The sequence below is a fragment of the Vicugna pacos genome, chromosome 12 (genome assembly GCF_048564905.1).
Source record: "Vicugna pacos chromosome 12, VicPac4, whole genome shotgun sequence".
Classification (NCBI taxonomy): domain Eukaryota; kingdom Metazoa; phylum Chordata; class Mammalia; order Artiodactyla; family Camelidae; genus Vicugna; species Vicugna pacos.
Window position 1 is genome coordinate 57,396,767 of NC_132998.1, and position 16,541 is coordinate 57,413,307.

Consider the following 16,541-nt stretch of genomic DNA (forward strand, 5'->3'; position numbering starts at 1 on the left):
TGCCACAGCCTGTGGAGAGTGTTCCTGGAGTAGTCCCAGTAGGAGGGTACCTGCCCTCATGGTGGCTGCAGTCCAGTTGGGGTGACAAGGACTCCCTTCCAATGCTGGCCATGACCAGTTGTTCCCCAATATGCCAAGAGCACAGATATCACCATCTCACTGGAGAGCCAGCTCATATTGTAATTGATGCCAATATGGAGAATGGACCAGGAGCAGGGGAGAGGCTCACTCTCTAGGAGGGCCTCCAGGAGGAGGTGCCTTCATGGATATTTGCCCAAGGGTGAAGCATTGATAAAAGTGAGCGAGGTGTGTGCCTGTGAGAAAGATGAGGACATGCTCAGAAACTCATGATGGTCAGCAGAGGCCACAGGTGAGCTGATACAAGATCATCATAGGATGGACAGGGAAATGAGTGGGTGAGTTCATGGAGGGACAGATGGGTCTTAGATGGGCATGGGTCTGGGCAGTGGATCAAGGGATGCTGGATGGATAGAGTGAGGGGTGGTTAAATGGAAGGACGTATGGGTGGGGAGGTGGATGGGAGGATGGGGGACAGACAGATAACGGATAGAGATGTAGGCAGTGAGTCAACTGAGGGAGGGGTGAGTAGGTAGGTAGGTGATGGGATGGGTGTGGGTAGTAGGGATGGGTAAATTGGTGGGTAAGTGGAGGGGTAGAAGGGTGGGTAGATGGATGGATAGGAGTATGGGTGGTGGGTAGATGGATGGACCAGTGGGTGCTCAAGAAATAGAGGACTAGGAAGACCAATCAATGGGACATAGAACAGATGCATAAACTAACCAAAAGCCAAGCCAGACTTTGGGATGGAAAGGATGCGTGCTTCTTAGGGAGGGGCTGGGGTGGGGGCTGATAGATGTGGCCAAGCCAACTCACTCCGCTCTAGGATCCCACACTCCAAACTTCACTGGAGCCTGGTGGGCAGCCACTGGCATTCCTGGGTCCCCAAAGGGGAAGAATCCCTCTTTAGCTGTGCCCTGCCCCCTCCACCTTAACTTCTTAGAGGACTCCCTGGTCAGAAACTGCCTCCTTCCCATAAGCCCCATGCCTCAGCCCACCCTGTCTGCAGGGGTGAGTTGAGGGAGCAGCTGAGCTCTGTGATTATGACCCTTGGGGCCTGGCTCCTCAGGACTGGGGAGGAGATGGGCCTCCTGAACTCCAGGCAGCCAGTCCCACCTAGCAGCTCCCAGTCCCCAGCTGGGAGGCATTTGTTCTGCATTCTGCACGGTGATTACAGTTCTGCCAGGGTTAACCCCTGCGCTCCTGGGCACAGCTTCTCCACAAGAGAAGAAATGGGACCACAAGAAATTGGGAGAGGAGAAAATCATGGAAAGTGGGGAGGGCCTATCCCTGCATCTTTCACAAGGATGTCAGACCCCTCTCTTTCTTCCATTTTCCGGAAGGAAAAGCTGATCCTTAAATCAGGAGTAGAGCCAGATACATGAATGCAGCCTACAAGGAGAGGAACTTCTATCTGGAGAGAGGCTTCAAGTGAAGGGAGAGCGCCTCCCAGCCTCAGTTTACCCATCTGTAAAATGGGGCACAGAATTCCTGACTCACAGGTTGCCTCACAATGAGCTAGCAGAGGCAAAGTGCCTGGTGCATTGTAGGAAGCTTCTCAACCACTGGTTGTTCCCTGCCTGCCCAAGCCCGGAGCTAAAGAGGTCGGAAGGTGTGTGTGACGGGTTAGAACCACTCCCATTAACACTGCTTTCTCGGCCATCTCTCTGGGGCTCACAGCAAATAGTAAATAGCTACAAGCAGCAAACTTCCACACTGGTATTACACCCATTTTACAAACAAGAAAATTGAGGCTTAGAGAGGCCAAGTGCCTTGCCCAAGGTCACAGGGACGCCAATGGGCCACAACTTGGGTTCGGCGCCTCTGACATCACACCAAACCTCTCCCTTTGCCAGCTGCTCTAGGGACCCTCTGACTAGAGTGATCTGTAATTTATTGTCTAACCAGCTCCCCTTTGAGAGTAGAAGGGCTATTAATGACGCTGGGACAGTCGGCGTCATCTGGGGCTGTCCTGGGCAAGCCGGGAAGTATGGCCACCCTGCCACAGTCGGAGGCTTTGGGAAAGTCACTTCACTTCTCTGCAAAATGGACATAATGGCAGTGTTGTCCCTACAGGGATCTCATGAGGATTAAACATGATGATGCATGTGAGGGGCTACAGGACCCAGAGTGCATCAGATGCTCAATAAGTGTCGGTTATTACTACCGCTATTCATGGTAACAGCCCTGCCTCCATCTCTATTTTTCCTGGCCATCCTTGGCTCACAGCAAGAGCTTCCAAATGCTCATCCGATCACGCTGCCTGCTGGCTTCCAATCCCTGCCTTGGTGAGGTGGGACACCCGGCCCAAGGTTAAACCCTCAATGCCTGGCCCAGCCCCTTGCTTGTGCCCCCCATCCAGGCATGTCAGGGGCAACCCCCTTCCTCATCACCCAAGTTCTTCAGGGCCTCTAAGACTACTCCCATTTCTCCCCTAGGCAAAGCATCTCCAAGCCTGACCCCAGAGAAAGTGCTCTGACTGACTGGAGTCAATCCTATTATTGAACCAATTGAGGATGTGCTGGAATTCTTTGCATCTCAGTTTCCCCACCTGTCCAGCTGGGGAAATAACCCCCTCCCTCAGTGGCCAACATGAGGATTCAGGGAGCCAGTAGTGAGAGAGGCACTGTGCTCGGTGAACAGCAAAAACCTTGACTCTTCCACGTGTGTGTAAATATGGCTCCTTGTCCTCCAGCCACTCCTGCTTCCTCCAAGCAGACCCTTAGCTCCAAGCCTACTCGTGCTGTCTCTCGCCAGGCGTGTGCACATTTCCACTGCCCTTCCCTCTGTCTGTGTGTCCTTAACAACTTAACTCAGGTACCACCTCTTCTAGGACCACTTGCTGAACCCCACCCCTGCCCTGCAGGCTGTGTTAGGAATCTCTGGATGCAAGGACAGCCCTCCAGCTCTTCCTGTCTGTCTTCAGGGGGCTCACAGCTCAAGGAGAGCAACAGAAGAGGTCAAAACAGCATGAGGCAGGGATCAGAGATCTATCTCCCCTCCTTGAGGATGGCACCGGGTCCTAAGGCATGGCTGACTCCCTGCCCCTCATGGGTGGGGTTGAGGGGTGCTCAATAAAGCTTTCAGAACTCATCCACCTGAGCTGTGACCTCATGGGCTAGTTCAGCAAGCCTCCCAGGCGCTGACACAGCAGAGAGTACTTAACAACATTACAGCTGATGCCTGCTGTTACGATTTCATTTTACAGATGGGAAAACCGAGGCACAGAGAGGGTAAGCAGTGACCAGGGCAGGATGAGAAGCCAGGCTGTTGGGTTCCAGGGTCTACAGCCCTGACTACCACTACCAGTGGTCCGCCAGTGGCCTGCACCCCAGTCTGGCTCAAGTCTGTGTCCTGGCACCCGCAGGGTCTGTACTGGAGTGAAAGGCATAGGGGGTGGGGAGAAAGGGAGCGGGCACCCAGCTTGTAGAACTTAAGGTCTAAGCCGGTCTCTACCTTTCGAGGCCTCGGAGATCCGGCTTCCCGGTTCCTCAAACTCCCGCAGGGAGCGCACCCAGGTTTCAGGTCGGGGCGCCCCAAGGCCACGCGGGGAGCCAACAGGAGAGGGCTTGGGAGCCAGGGACCTGAGTCGCCTCGACCCGGCAGCCCGCAGGTTCCCCGCCTCCCCCTGCCCGGGGCAGCGGGCAAAAGCCCAACCCGGCGCCCCCGCCGCTCCCCCTCCAGCTCTTGCCGCGGCCGTTCGGTGCCCGGGACGGGGGCCCGGCCCCGCCCGCGGGCGGGAGGGGAGAGGCGGGAGGAGGGCGCGCGCCCACACCCCGCCCCCGCCCCCGGAGCCAGCTCGCGGAGCCCGCGGCCAGGGCGGCGCAGACCGGCCCAGCCACTCGCCGGGGCTGCGCGCCGGGACGCTGTGCCGCCGCCGCCGCCGCCGCCGCCGCGCCCGCCCTGCACCCCCAGCTCCAGGGGCTCGCGGAGAGAAGGTAACAGCGAGCCGGCCCGGGGGTCGCCTGCCCGGGGCGGGCGTGGACGCCGGCAGGGGATCCCGGCGCCCGCGAGGACTTGGCACCCTCCTAGGCTCCCGGGGCCGGGGCAGGGGAGGGGGACCAGCCTGCCAAAGGCGCCCCGGGTGCCATCGGGCAGGGCCCGAGCGCTGGCCTCGGGAGCCGCGCGCGGGCGCTCCAAGTTTTCGGGTTGTTTTGCAATGTTCCTGGCGGGCGGAGCGGGGCAGAGAATTGGAAGGCAAAACGGATTGCGGGAGGAGGGGGCGAGCCGAGGGCCGTCTACGCTCCTTCCTGCCCTGGGAAAGGAAGGGAAGGAACGGGGAGGGGGCTATGTGTCGGAATGTCGGGCCCCTTGGCGAGGCCCGCGCGGAGAGCGGGAAGTGGGGGGAACCGCTGGGGAGATGGACCAGGCACCCTGCCCCCTCCCCAGCCGCCGCATTCCAGGCCGGAGCAGCGGGTGAGGTCATCCCGTCCGGTTCCCCTCGAGCCAAGGCAGCCGACTGCCCCCTTCCCCGCGGAGCGACCCTCCACATTCTAACCGCATGCCTCCCAGAGGGAATGTTTTCCGGCTAAAATCTTTCCCGGACTTCCAATCCCAACTGCCCTCGAGCTTGTTCTATTCTGGCTAAGCCATTCAAGACCCGAGAAGTTTGAAGTCCATTTTCTGGACCGGGAAACTGAGGCTCAGATTGGCGAAGGCGCTGGCTCAGAGGCCATAGCTGCAGGAAGCGCGGCGCAGGGACTGGAACCCAGGACTCGCGGAGACTCGGCCGGAAGCCAGTCAGCCTGCTCAGTCAGCCTCAGTCAGAGGCTGATTTGGCGCCAGCTTGGAGTGTTGGGTCAAGAAACACCTCCCCCATACCCCCTTCCTGCCTTGTGGCCCATAGTGTGCCCTCCTACTGTCCCCGTTGGAGTCCTGAGACCAGGGTCTGCGCTGAGACTGCAGACAGCTCGCTACCCTCGAAAGAGGCCCCAGTTTCCCCTTCTTGAAGCCGCTGGACTTTGAGGGGCGTGGGAAGGTAGCCCTCAGGGAGGTAACCCCTTATTCCAGAGGCCAGAGCAGCTCTAGCCAAGACAAGGTCCCGCTGTCCTGGTCCTGGGTAGGGGTGGTGTCACCCCTTGCAAAAGGTGGCCTGTGTGCAGCGAGTGGCCTCCAGGATTCCAGGCGGTGCCGATAGCGGTCACCGCAGCCTGCAGGTAGCCCCAAGTGAGCTTTAGGTGCGGTGTCCCATCTCAGCCTTGCTTCTGCCCCGTCCCCACGAGGCGGTCAGACAGCCCTTGGCCTCCTCCAACCGCACGTGCCTGCACAGCGGCCCCTGTTGGCCTCTCCGAATGCATGGTCCCGCTTCCGGCCCCAGACTTTGTCCTTGTGGTCATTACTGCTATTGAGTAAGCTCCTACCAAGTACCCAGGCCTGACTGTTCTCTACAGGGTAAATACGAGGGCTCCTGGGACACTGAGGCTACACAGTCGCCACTCTAGCTCAGGTCACAGGCACTGAATCTGCAGAGCTGAGTCTCTTGCCTCCCAGGCCTGCCCTTTCTGTGCTCAGCCTCCCAGCATCCGCCACAAGGCCTCCAACAACTCTTCCCTGCGCCACTGTAGTCTTCACCCACTCCCCTGGCATTTCTATTGATGTTGGTAGAATCCTGAGGAGATACCCAGACACACCACTTTTTTTGCATTCTGACCTGGGGCAAGTCAGTCCCCTTTCTGTGCCTCATTTTTTCCATCTATAAAATGGGTGTTCATGAGCATTAACACGTAGTGGGCTGGTGGGGGAGATAGGCCGTGTTCCTGGACAACCAGAGCCCTGTTTACTCCAGGGCCAGGTGGAGCATACCTGAAAACCAGCAATACCCTATGGTCAGTGCCAAGTGCCAAATAGCTGCCATCAAGTGTCCCCAGAATGATATTAGCATAAGGATGTTGGGTTTGAACCCAGCTTCAGGATCCATGGGTTTAATTATAGCATCTTCCACTCTTAAAACTCCCCTGGGAGAGGACCAGCCTTTGGTCCTGGTCTTGTTTTCCACGTGGGAAAACAGATCCCCAGGAGCAGTGCCCTGCCCTCGGCCCCACAGCTCTGCAGGTCTCTCTACAGCAGTGGGCAGGGTGGAGATCTTTTGGAGGTGCCCAGAGGCATTTGGAGGTGAGATCACCACAAGATTGGGGCAGAAGCTGGTCTCCTAAGTCAAAGTGGCCATGGGGTTTGGGTCTGGGCCAGAACCCCTTTTGCTGAGAAAGGAGGGGCTGCTTCAAGAAGAAAGGGAGTTGGGGGCTGGGGAGACATGGGTGTGGCAACAGAGCAGACACAGTGACCCCTTCTCGTGACATTTCAGAATGACCTCCCCCCCTGGAAAATTCATTCCTCATCTCTGCAGAGGTACCCATGCCAGGTACCTGCCGCGTGACTTTGGCCAAGTTCCTTCTCTCCAAGCCTTGGCTCTTCCTATAAAATGGGCTTTTCGGGGCTGCTGGAGAATCAGATGACATCATGTAATGACCAGCCAACTGCAGAGCACTTCATAACTTCAGCAAACATTCCACAAGGACGTCTCCGTGCTGGGGGTGCCAGGGAAAGAGATGATTCAACCACCACCGCCACCCCCCCAGATGGGGAGGAGTTAGGGTTAGGGGTGGATCAGATGGTGGGAAGGGAAGAGAATGTAGTCAAGAAAACAAAGCAAGCTTTGTTTTATTGCCTTCTTTGTTTTTATCTTGTTATTTAACCTATTTTGAATTTCAAATAACATATGAAGGGCAATATTGAGATTTTTATGCTTGGAGGTGGCAGCAAAATTAAAAAAAAAAACAAAAAATGTTGGCACTCAGATCTAGGCAATCTCCTTAAGGATCATTATCAACTTTTATCAGCTGAGGTCCAGGCCTGTGGAGGTAGGTGACTTACCCAAGGTCACACTGTGAGGCCACTGAATCCTCCACCTCCCCTCACTTGGAAGGTGGCAAGAGGTAAGCCTTTGGCATAAAGTATCGCAAAGAACTCCTGTGATTAAACTCGTATTGATTTGGCACTTGCGGTGTGCAGAGCCCAAGCCGAGTGCTGGGAGGGAGGGAGGAAGCAGGGAAATGCAGGCGGCTGCCCCGCCCTCAGACTGCGTTGCTGACCTAGGGAGACAAGCCTGGGCCCCACGAGCCAGTAAGTCTATATGAGTCAGAAGCTCCGAGTTCAAGTTTCTGCTAGCTCTCTTGATGTGGTTGTGGACAAGTGTGGCCCCTCTGGGCCACCGGGAAACCAGGTGTGGGACCATAGGCTCATAGATGTCCCCCAGCCTATACTTTCTATGATGCTAGACAGGTTGGGGTCGGAACAAGAGAAGCTTAGAGAAGACTGGGACCGGGGAGGGAGTGTGGGCGAGAGATCAGGAAGGGAGGGACCAGACAAGGAACAGCTTTTGGCACCAGCTGAGCTTTTTCTAAAACTTGTTCCCTGGTGACAAGGCCTTTTACATCAATTTGAAAAACGATGATAATGTTCTTTCCTACGGGCCTTCTCAGAGCCTTGAATATGCTCAGGCATGTAGTAGACAGCTGGAAAAACCACTTTTGACCACAGGAGCCTTTTTCCAGGAAGCACCTTGAAGGCGAAGGGTTCTGAGGAACCTCTGCACGGCTGTTTACACAGCAGTTCACAAAGCCTTCCCTGTGCACCCCCTCCCTCCTGGCCTCTCTGACTGGAAGACAGTTTATCCCACAGAGAAGGGAGGGGACATAACTCAACCCACCAGCAGGAGGCGGTGTAGCTTGAGGCTCCTGGGCTCTGGGTTTAGGGGCCCTGCTTCACCGTGGCCTCCTGTGTACGCGCCGGCGAGTCTCTTCACCTCTTTTTGTGTCAGTTTCTACTAATATAGTGCCTCGCTCGGGGCTGCTGTCGGGGTGAAATGAGTGATGAATGTAAGCCATTGGCACTTAGTAGATGCTTTATCGATGGGCCTTGTATAATACCATTCATATTTTTTACCCCTACACATCTGCAGCACACAGCTCTGAATTTTTTTGTGCTCCCTTGCAGTCTATACCTGTTCAAAGGCAACTGCAATTCTAATTTCTATCACTGTTATTTCTGCTCTGCCTGTTCTTAAATTGCCAGTCCATGGAGTCATGCAGCGCATCCTCTGCGGGTCTGCTCAGCATTTTGACCGTGATCCCCATCATTTGTTCTCTTTAGGTGTTATTATTTGGACCCAGGATGCCCCTAGGCTCACCCCTACTATTTTCTCTTTCTTTTAGGTCTACATTTGAGGCACTTCTCTGGTCTTGGACAGAACGTTGACAGCTACTTCCACGGGCCTGGGAGACAGGCCTCAGGGAGAGACGAGCCATGGACCCCCCACAGCTTCAGCAATTGGGAGCAGCACCTTAGGCGAGCAGACGGGCAGCCTCAGCCCACCCCCTTCTGTGCCACGCAGGAGGGAGCTGAGAAGTGGACCCTCAGCCCAGGCCACCACCCTCTTCCCCAGGCCCCCGGTGGGCATGGGCCAGCAACTGTGAACAGCCAGAGCCAATGCCGGGCCCCCAGGGGGCCGGAGGAGCCCCAGCCATGAACCTGGGCAAGCTCTCACCCGTGGGCTGGGTGTCCAGCTCGCAGGGGAAGAGGCGGCTGACTGCAGACATGATCAGCCCCCCACTGGGGGACTTCCGCCACACCATGCACGTGGGCCGTGGTGGAGATGTCTTTGGTGACACCTCCTTCCTCAGCAACCACGGTGGCAGCTCCGGGGGCACCCACCGCTCACCCCGCAGCTTCCTGGCCAAGAAGCTACAGCTGATGCGGAGGGTGGGGGCGCCGCCCCGGAGGATGGCTTCCCCACCTGCACCCTCACCTGCTCCACCCGCCATTTCCCCCATCATCAAGAACGCCATCTCTCTGCCACAGCTCAACCAGGCCGCCTATGACAGCCTCGTGGTGGGCAAGCTCAGCTTTGACCGCAGCCCTGCCAGCTCGACAGACGGCCACTCCGGTTACGGTGAGAGCCTGGGCTGTTTGTCCGTTTTCCAGAGGGTTCGATGGGTCAGCCAAGCCTTCAAGTGAGCTCTTTTCTCCATAGTAATTTGGTCTCCGTGGAGGTCAGGCCCAAACCCCAGACCATGGATGGGGAGGGGGTCACTGGGTGAGAACCAGCTCACTCCCCAAAACACACTGAGATTGAGAGGTGAGGAGATGAGGTTTGAGTTCTGCCTGCCCCTAAGTTGCCTCCCCATCTCAGGGCCCTCGGCTGGGCCAGCCCCCCTCTTCTAGTCCCCTTCAATGGAAGCAGCCCCCTTGTGTCAGAATGATATAGTAGAGAGACTAAGAACCAGTGCTCTGGATTCAAATCCTGGTTCTGTCTGATTTCCAGTGACCTCTGTAAGGTCAAGTCCTGCCTGTATAATGGGTCTCTTAGGGTCGTTGCTAAGTTTCAGTGAGGTGATACACATATCATATGCGGCCCAGAATCTGGCACATAGTAGGTGCTCAGGGTACGAGAGCTGTTGCTGTGTTGTTATTTGAACAGAGATTCCTGTAACTTGACAAACTTGGAAAAACCACTCACGTGGACAGAAGCCAGAGGCCCTTCCTGCCAGAGTGGGGCGTGGCAAGTGCCACCTTGGCTCCTCCTCTAGACAGCTCACCTGGGAACCAGGGCCCCTGCTGCCACCTGGTGGCCATTCCCTGCACTGCGGCTTTGCCCCTCCACCAGAGGCTTCCTCCAATGCTCCATCTCCAGGGGGTGCTACCCACAACCCCCAAAGGGCTGGTCCACACTCCCCCTCACTGTGTCTCAGGCCTAGTTGTCCTGAGCCAGGTGTGTCTGCCTGTCCTTTTGGTCTGTTATTTCTATACAGTCTGACCCTAGCTGCTGGTTCCATCCCTGTGCCCACAAACCAGCCCATGTGCTGTGGCTTCACCTGCAGCCCTCAGCCACTGTCATGGCAGGGGACCAGGGGTCATGGCCAAGTTTAAAGTTGGGGCTGAGAGTCAGGAGAGTTGAGCTTCAGGCTTGGCTTCAGCCTATCAGACCCTGGCCCTGGGCAAGCCCTTCCCCTCATCCCAAACTGAGTCTCACTTTCTTCATTTGCGAAATGGGAATGAGAATTATGTCAATTTCCAGGGTTGACAGGAGGATCACACATGAGAGGACGGGGTTCACCATATTGGAAAAATGGGAGAAACCGAGGCCAGAGCAGGGAGTGGCTTACTAAAGGCCGCATCGCAAGCTGGGATTGGTCCTGGCTCTCCCTTCCCCAATTCCTGGTTTGGGACCCCAGCCATGACCCTGGTCCCTGTTTCTCTTCTAGGCCTGGACTCTGGTTTCTGCACCATCTCCCGCCTGCCTCGCCCAGAAAAGCCCCGTGACCGAGACCGTGATAGCACCTTCCCCTCTGAGCCTGAGCTTCGCCGCTCTGACTCCCTCCAGTCCTTCCGCCTGGACCTCGACCTTGGGCCCTCTCTCCTCAGTGAGCTGCTGGGGGTCATGAGCCTCTCAGAAGCCTCTGCAGCTGAGACCCCAGCCCCAGCCTCTGCTGCAAATCCCCCAGCCCCTATCCCAAGCCCCCCAGCCCCTGCCTCAAGCCCCCTACCCCCTGGACACTGCCCCAATGGGGTAACCGCTGGGTCAGGCCCAGTGGCTGAGGCGACAGCCAGCCCGCTGGGAGAACGTCCCTGTGCACCTGCTGACATAGTCCCTGGCAGGCGCTGGGGAGCAGGCTGGGGTGGCAGCCAAAGCAGCCGCCACTGCAGTGAGATGGATGCTCGGCGGGAGCCGGTGGGGATGCTGCCCCAGTCTCGGGCCTCTTGGGAGAGCCTAGATGAAGAGTGGGGGACAGCCCAGGCAGGCAGCAGGGCCTCCGTGCCCAGCACGGTGCAAGCCAACACCTTCGAGTTTGCTGATGCTGAGGAGGATGATGAGGTCAAGGTGTGAGTGGCTGGGCATGGTCCCAGGACCCTTCCCAGCCTCGGGACACTGCCTAAGAACAGCCCAGGTGCAGAGCCAGCCCCTCACCTGACAGCTGGGTCCTGCCGACAACAGGCAGGAGAACCCAAGTTGTCCCCAGACCCCTCCACACCTCTGCAGGACAGACATGGGAGGGAGGCCAGAGACCAGGCTTGTTCTGGGACCCCGGGGTTCCCATGAGCCCTGCAGGACTGATCTGCCTCCCCCCACTGCCATTCTGGACCCAGTGGCCATTCCTTGGCACCCCACCTCCGTGCCACCCCCACCGGCTGGAGGGCCTGGCCTCACAGTGCAGCCTTTGTGCTGGGAGAGCTGCCCTTGCTGGGTGGGGGTGGGGAGCACACCACATAGAGCCTTTGTCTCCTCTCCCAGAGGGACCACCTGCCCCAGCTCATCCTGGAGCTGCCCTCAGCAGGGTCCCCACTGCCTCCCCAAGACCCCAGCCCTCCTAAGGCTGCTTCCCAGCATTCCCACCGCCACCCCCTCTTGTCCCAGAAGCCTCTGAGGAAACTCAGGTGTGACCTCGGGGAAGGAGGGCACTCCCATATTCCTGTGCAACCTGCCTCTGGGTCCTGATTAAAAAAGGCTTGTTTGATAAAAGATGTCCTGCAAAATGCTTGAGGACCTGGGAAACCAGCATCACCGCCACCTGCTTGAATACCCTCAGCACTGGGTTTGGAAAGTCAAGGACTCTCCCACAGGGCCCCCAGTCAGGGGAGAGGCTGAGGCTGGGGGTAATGAGTAACCAGGCTGGAATGAATATTCCTGTGATAAGAGGCCCAGGTGGGAGCCCTTATCTGCAGTTCCGGGCACAGCCCCTGGCCCAGGTGCCGGGAACCATAATCCCACAGGGCAGCTTGGCACTTGCCCCAGTGACAAAAGGAGACGGGCAGGCAGAAGTGGTGGCTTAGAGGTGTTCAGGAGCACGTCCCATCCCCCACTTGGCGGTCCTGTGACCTTGTGTCTCCCGGTTTCCCCGTCAGTATCAGGAGGGTGCTGGGAGCATTAAAATAGTGGAAAACAGCAGATGCTACCACAGGAAGACTGTAAAGGTGGATTCTTTTGTTTGTTCTTAGCCTTGGGGGGGAACCGGTGGGGGCGGGGCTGGGAGCTGCAGGTGGGAAGCCGTGCCCCTAGGGCTGCTGGTCTTGAGTGAAGGTGAGGGGGGGTGAAGCTCGGGCTAGGGAATCGGGCGCCAGGGTCTTGTGTACTGGCAAGGGGCTGCCCTCATTCTAACTTGAACGAGGAGATGGTGAACCCGCCTTGAACGCTCAGGTAGCTCAGGTGGCTGTGGCCCAGCCTGTTGGGAAAGGTCAGCTCGTGTCCGTCTGGCAGCTTCACCTTGAATTTGTTGTCCTCAAAGGTCACGATGATCTGCGTGTGGTGGGAGGGAGGGTGTCAGGGAGGCAGGAGGCACCCTGGGAACAGGCCAGGGCGGTGCCTGGTGGCTCCCAACAGTCCTGGCCCGTATAGAGGCCAGGGTGCCCCACCATCCTTGATAGCCTCCTCAGGCCCCTTCCCCCTTTGGCCTCACCTTGACCACTGACCCTTGGCTGAAGCACATGTGATCATCTCGTTGCTCCTGTCCCCAGCTGCCATCCCGTGAGTTGCAGACAATGGTGGATTCGCCAAAGCGTGGGTTGAAATGCAGGTTCAGTTTATCTGTCCCTTGGCCCAGATTAATCACAAAGCTGCAGGGGAAGTGGTAGCAGGTGAGAATAAGGGGGCAGCCCTGGGTAAAACAGCTTGGGTCGCAGGATCTTGGTTGACCACAAGCTGGACAAATCACCAATGATTGTGTTAATAGAGGTTTGTGCCTTAAAACAAGGGAGGTGACAACTTGATCATACTTGGCACTGGAGCATCACATTCCACTTAAAGAGTACAGAAGCTCTTGACAGATGGGTAATTAATAGTGACATTTTAGAAATTGAGAGTATCTGTCCTGGTGAAGGGAGGAGAATTGCTGTTCTTAGCCATCTGAAGACCTATTCAGTTTAGCCATTAAAAAGTTGTACACCTAAAGGGATGAGCTCCCTGTCATTTGAGGTATATGCAGTCAGGGGTTGTGTGATCTCTTGGGAGGATCACTACAGGGGTCTGGATTAGATCTTCAGGGTCCCTGAGAGGGGGGCATTCTGAGTCATAGGGTGCCTTCATTGGGAGGTCTCAGACCAGAGGTATCCCACATTGCTGTCACCTTGAAGGACCCAAGTCAGAGAAAGGGTAACTTTCCTCTTGGCTCCTACCCGATGCATCTGCCTGCCTCTCCCAACCAAAAGTTGATGGAGATCAGTCCCAAGAAATGTGGAGGCTTTGTTCGGCACACAGGAGAGCCCACTGCTGAGCTGCAACACCCAAGGTGGAGAAAAGCATCTGATTCTAATGGAGAGGATGCAATGCAAACAGGACCACTTGGCGCCCCCTAGCGGTTGTCCCTGGTTTAATGTGTGTGAAAGGCCAGCCTCTGACCATCAGCTGGGTCAAAAGGGTGGTGTCCCTAGTGGTTTGCGCCTTCAGTAGAGGCACCCAACTCACAGAGGACTGGGCAGAGTGGTGAGGTTTCTCCACTTGCCCCTTCACTCTCTATCAGGGCCAAGGAATTGAGTATATGGTGTCCGCTGTGGATTCTGCAGGTCTGCAAACCTAGCCTCAGATGTGAAGGCAGGCCCTAACAGAGGAGCCAGCAGGGGTGTGGGAGGGGCGTGAGAGCAAGCAAGAACATACAATAGGTCCCCTCAGAGTGGTCTGAGGTCACTGTCATCATCTGACCATTTCACAAGGCTGCCCTGCCTGCCCCACATCCCCAGCCTAGTTCCAAGTCTTTGGGCAGTCCCCCCGCCCCACCCCCACCCTACCTGCCCTCTTGCTTGCCCACCTATCAGCATCATCGGCGATCTTGCCCTTGATCTTCAGGGTTGACCCCACCTTCATGTCCATGTTCATGATCTCAAATTTCTCCTGCACAAACAGAGAAACGTACCACAAAAATCCATCACACGTGTGCCCAGCGCTCTTCTACTGGTGAAGCCCATTCAGGAGCCTCAGCCCATCCTGATCTGGCCACAGGCTCACTCTCCCTCTCCCCCCGTGAAGGCACTAGGCTGGGAAGGGAAGAGCCAGAGTGCTTGGATCAAAGCTTCCCAGAGCCCCCACCCGCCCCTGGCCGATTTGGCTCCACTCTTATCCACGCCAGCCTGACAAGAATAGCTGGATCTGGAGACACAGGGTCCAGCTGAGGGAACCTCAATTTGCCCATCTATGAAATGGATAGAGTGGTCCCCACTGACCTCACTGTCCCCAAACGTGTTCAAGTGATGAGGTGCGGTGCCCTCAGCAGAATCCCCCAAACAAGGACACACTTAGTTCTTGCACAAATTTGGAGTCATTTTACTGACAGCAAATGACTTGTATCACAGGGAGGCAAAGCTGGGGTAGGGGTGGGGGCAGATAGTGGTCAGGGTCTAGTGCCGGCTCTGCCCCTAACTGGCCAAGTGACTAGGAGCCGGCTGTGCCCCTTTCTGGACCTCAGCTCCCCACTCTTTAATATAAGAGATTTGCACTATGTGGTCTCTGAAGAAGGAGGAAAGAAAGGAAAGGGGTGAGACAATCAAGGGAAGGAGAAAGTCGGGCAAGTGTCTGAGCACAATGGTCCTCCCTGCGAGGCAGACATGGGGGGAGCACTGTGCCCCCACGCTGGACCCTCTCTTCCCCTCCACGCCCTGCACCCCACCTCTGCTGACTTGAATGGTGTCTCCCAAAAAAGCCATGACTTGCCCAAGGCCACACAGCAGGCTATGGCAGAGCAGGGTTTAGAATCAAAGAATCAGGGAGGGACCTCATAAAACATCCACTCAACTCCCTACCGTTTACAGAGTGTGATCATGAGCAATTTAATCTTCCAGCCTCAGTTTCTTTATCTTCATAAAGCTCAGTAGACATTAGCAGTTGTTACTATTACTGCTATTAATATTACTGATGAGAAAACTGAGGCTAGAGGGGGAAAGAGGCTCAGAACAATGGTAGGGGGAGCAGAGAACCTTGATGCTGAAAGGCTATGGAGATGGTATGTCCGACATCCACACAACAGGGGAAACAGAGGCTGGGAGGGGCAGGGATGCTTTCCCCCAGCACCCACCCCACCCTGACTCAGGGGAAGACGTGAAGGGATGGAGGAGGTGGGCAATACAGAGTCCAGCATCCTCACCGACATGGTGGCAGCTCCTGGAAGCAGCTCTCGGTGACTCCTGGAGGGCTGGGCTCAGGGTCTCATGTCACAGTCCAGCTTATATCCTAGAATATTACACATTAACTCCCCCAAGGCCATAAATGGGGACTTTGGTCCCTTCTGCCAGAGTGTCTCTCCGCCGGCATCTCCTGGTCCCCAGAACAAACAGGCAGGAGGCTCCTCACACTCACCCAGCCCATCCAGCCCAGAGCATCCTCCTGGCCTCCTGCCAGCCTCCCGCCTTCTCTCAGAGCCCTAAGGGACATGGCCCTGGAGTAGCACTGGACTGGGTGTCTGGAGCCAACACAAACCAGATGAGCTCGGCATGCCGCCCAATGACCCTGAGCTCTGCTTTTTTGCCCTTAAACAGAGAGACTTGCTTTGCAAAAATCTCTATGCTTCTATGATGTCCTGATTCATTTCGAGAGGCTTTTGTTTTGTTTTCTCCCCTTACGCCATGATTCTTCTGATTGTACATGCAAGTTTTAAAAGCAATACATGGTGGATTCAAAGAAAACGTCTAGAAGTATCTACAACACACTGGTGGTCAGAGGAGGGAGTGGGAGGGTTGGGGGAGGAGCTGTGGGGACTGGGAGTTCAGTGCTTTGCTCATTTCATCTACTACTTGTGTAATTGACATGCTTACTATAGGGAATTAGTGATATTAAATAAAGAGAAAAACGACCACCCTCCCCCAGGATGGAGCCTGCCTACTCGATCTGCACATTTCCTTCCTCGCGGTTTTCTACAGATTTGTATCATAAACATCCCTATGCCTCTGCCATTTTTGCTCCTGCTTCATTCAGTAAACATTAAAACCCACAAATCTATATTTCAGAACTATATTTTAATGGTAGTGAAATAGTCTACCTTTGAATGACTAAATTTATTAACCAATTTCCTTCTGTTGAACACTTACATTAATTCGAAGTGTTTGCTATTAAAAATGCTGCTGCATTAAATTAATTGCACATAAGGTTTGGCAGCATCATGACAATTTCTTTAGGGCAGCTTCCCAGAAGCAGAATTTTTCTAGAGCCCTGGTTTGGCGAGTCAGAAGGTTTTCCATTAGAGCTGGCAGTGGCCACTCTGGGCGGGGTGCTGGGAGGCCAGCCCTGCCCAGAGCCCTTCGGTGCCAGGAGCTGACGATGGCTCACTGCCCAGCACTCACATAGGACACCACCTTCAGTCCCCTGCCGGCCCAGAGCGGAGAGTGACTTCCTCATTTTACCCACAAGGAAGTCGATTCCTGCTTGATCTTTCTCCCAGGGCCATTGTAAAACCCAAGCAAGATAAGGAGTTTTAAAGTGCTTTATAAAT

General features: G+C 55.9%; 2 protein-coding genes and 1 long non-coding RNA gene across 4 annotated transcripts; 2 read left to right on the top strand and 1 right to left on the bottom strand.

The window, feature by feature from the left end:
- The first annotated feature begins 719 nt into the window (after positions 1-719).
- Positions 720-3,171, top strand: LOC140700508 (uncharacterized). Its single transcript, XR_012078914.1, has 2 exons — positions 720-1,690; positions 2,517-3,171. It is a non-coding gene; the product is annotated as an uncharacterized lncRNA (long non-coding RNA).
- Positions 3,172-3,208: 37 nt separating this feature from the next.
- On the top strand, positions 3,209-11,593 carry CDC42EP1 (CDC42 effector protein 1). Of its 2 annotated transcripts, none has more exons than XM_072973473.1 (3): positions 3,209-3,311; positions 8,289-9,025; positions 10,338-11,593. In XM_072973473.1, the coding sequence occupies exons 2-3, from the start codon at positions 8,563-8,565 to the stop codon at positions 10,958-10,960; spliced, it is 1,086 nt and encodes a 361-aa protein (XP_072829574.1). In that variant the 5' UTR covers positions 3,209-3,311; positions 8,289-8,562; the 3' UTR covers positions 10,961-11,593. The 2 variants fall into 2 exon arrangements, with proteins under 2 accessions (XP_072829574.1, XP_072829573.1); XM_072973472.1 differs by lacking the exon at positions 3,209-3,311 and adding an exon at positions 3,860-4,016.
- Positions 11,594-11,878: 285 nt separating this feature from the next.
- Positions 11,879-15,752, bottom strand: LGALS2 (galectin 2). Its single transcript, XM_031671700.2, has 4 exons — positions 15,201-15,752; positions 13,872-13,954; positions 12,528-12,684; positions 11,879-12,367 (listed from the first exon to the last, which is right to left on the bottom strand). The coding sequence occupies exons 1-4, from the start codon at positions 15,204-15,206 to the stop codon at positions 12,221-12,223; spliced, it is 393 nt and encodes a 130-aa protein (XP_031527560.1). The 5' UTR covers positions 15,207-15,752; the 3' UTR covers positions 11,879-12,220.
- Positions 15,753-16,541: the final 789 nt, after the last annotated feature.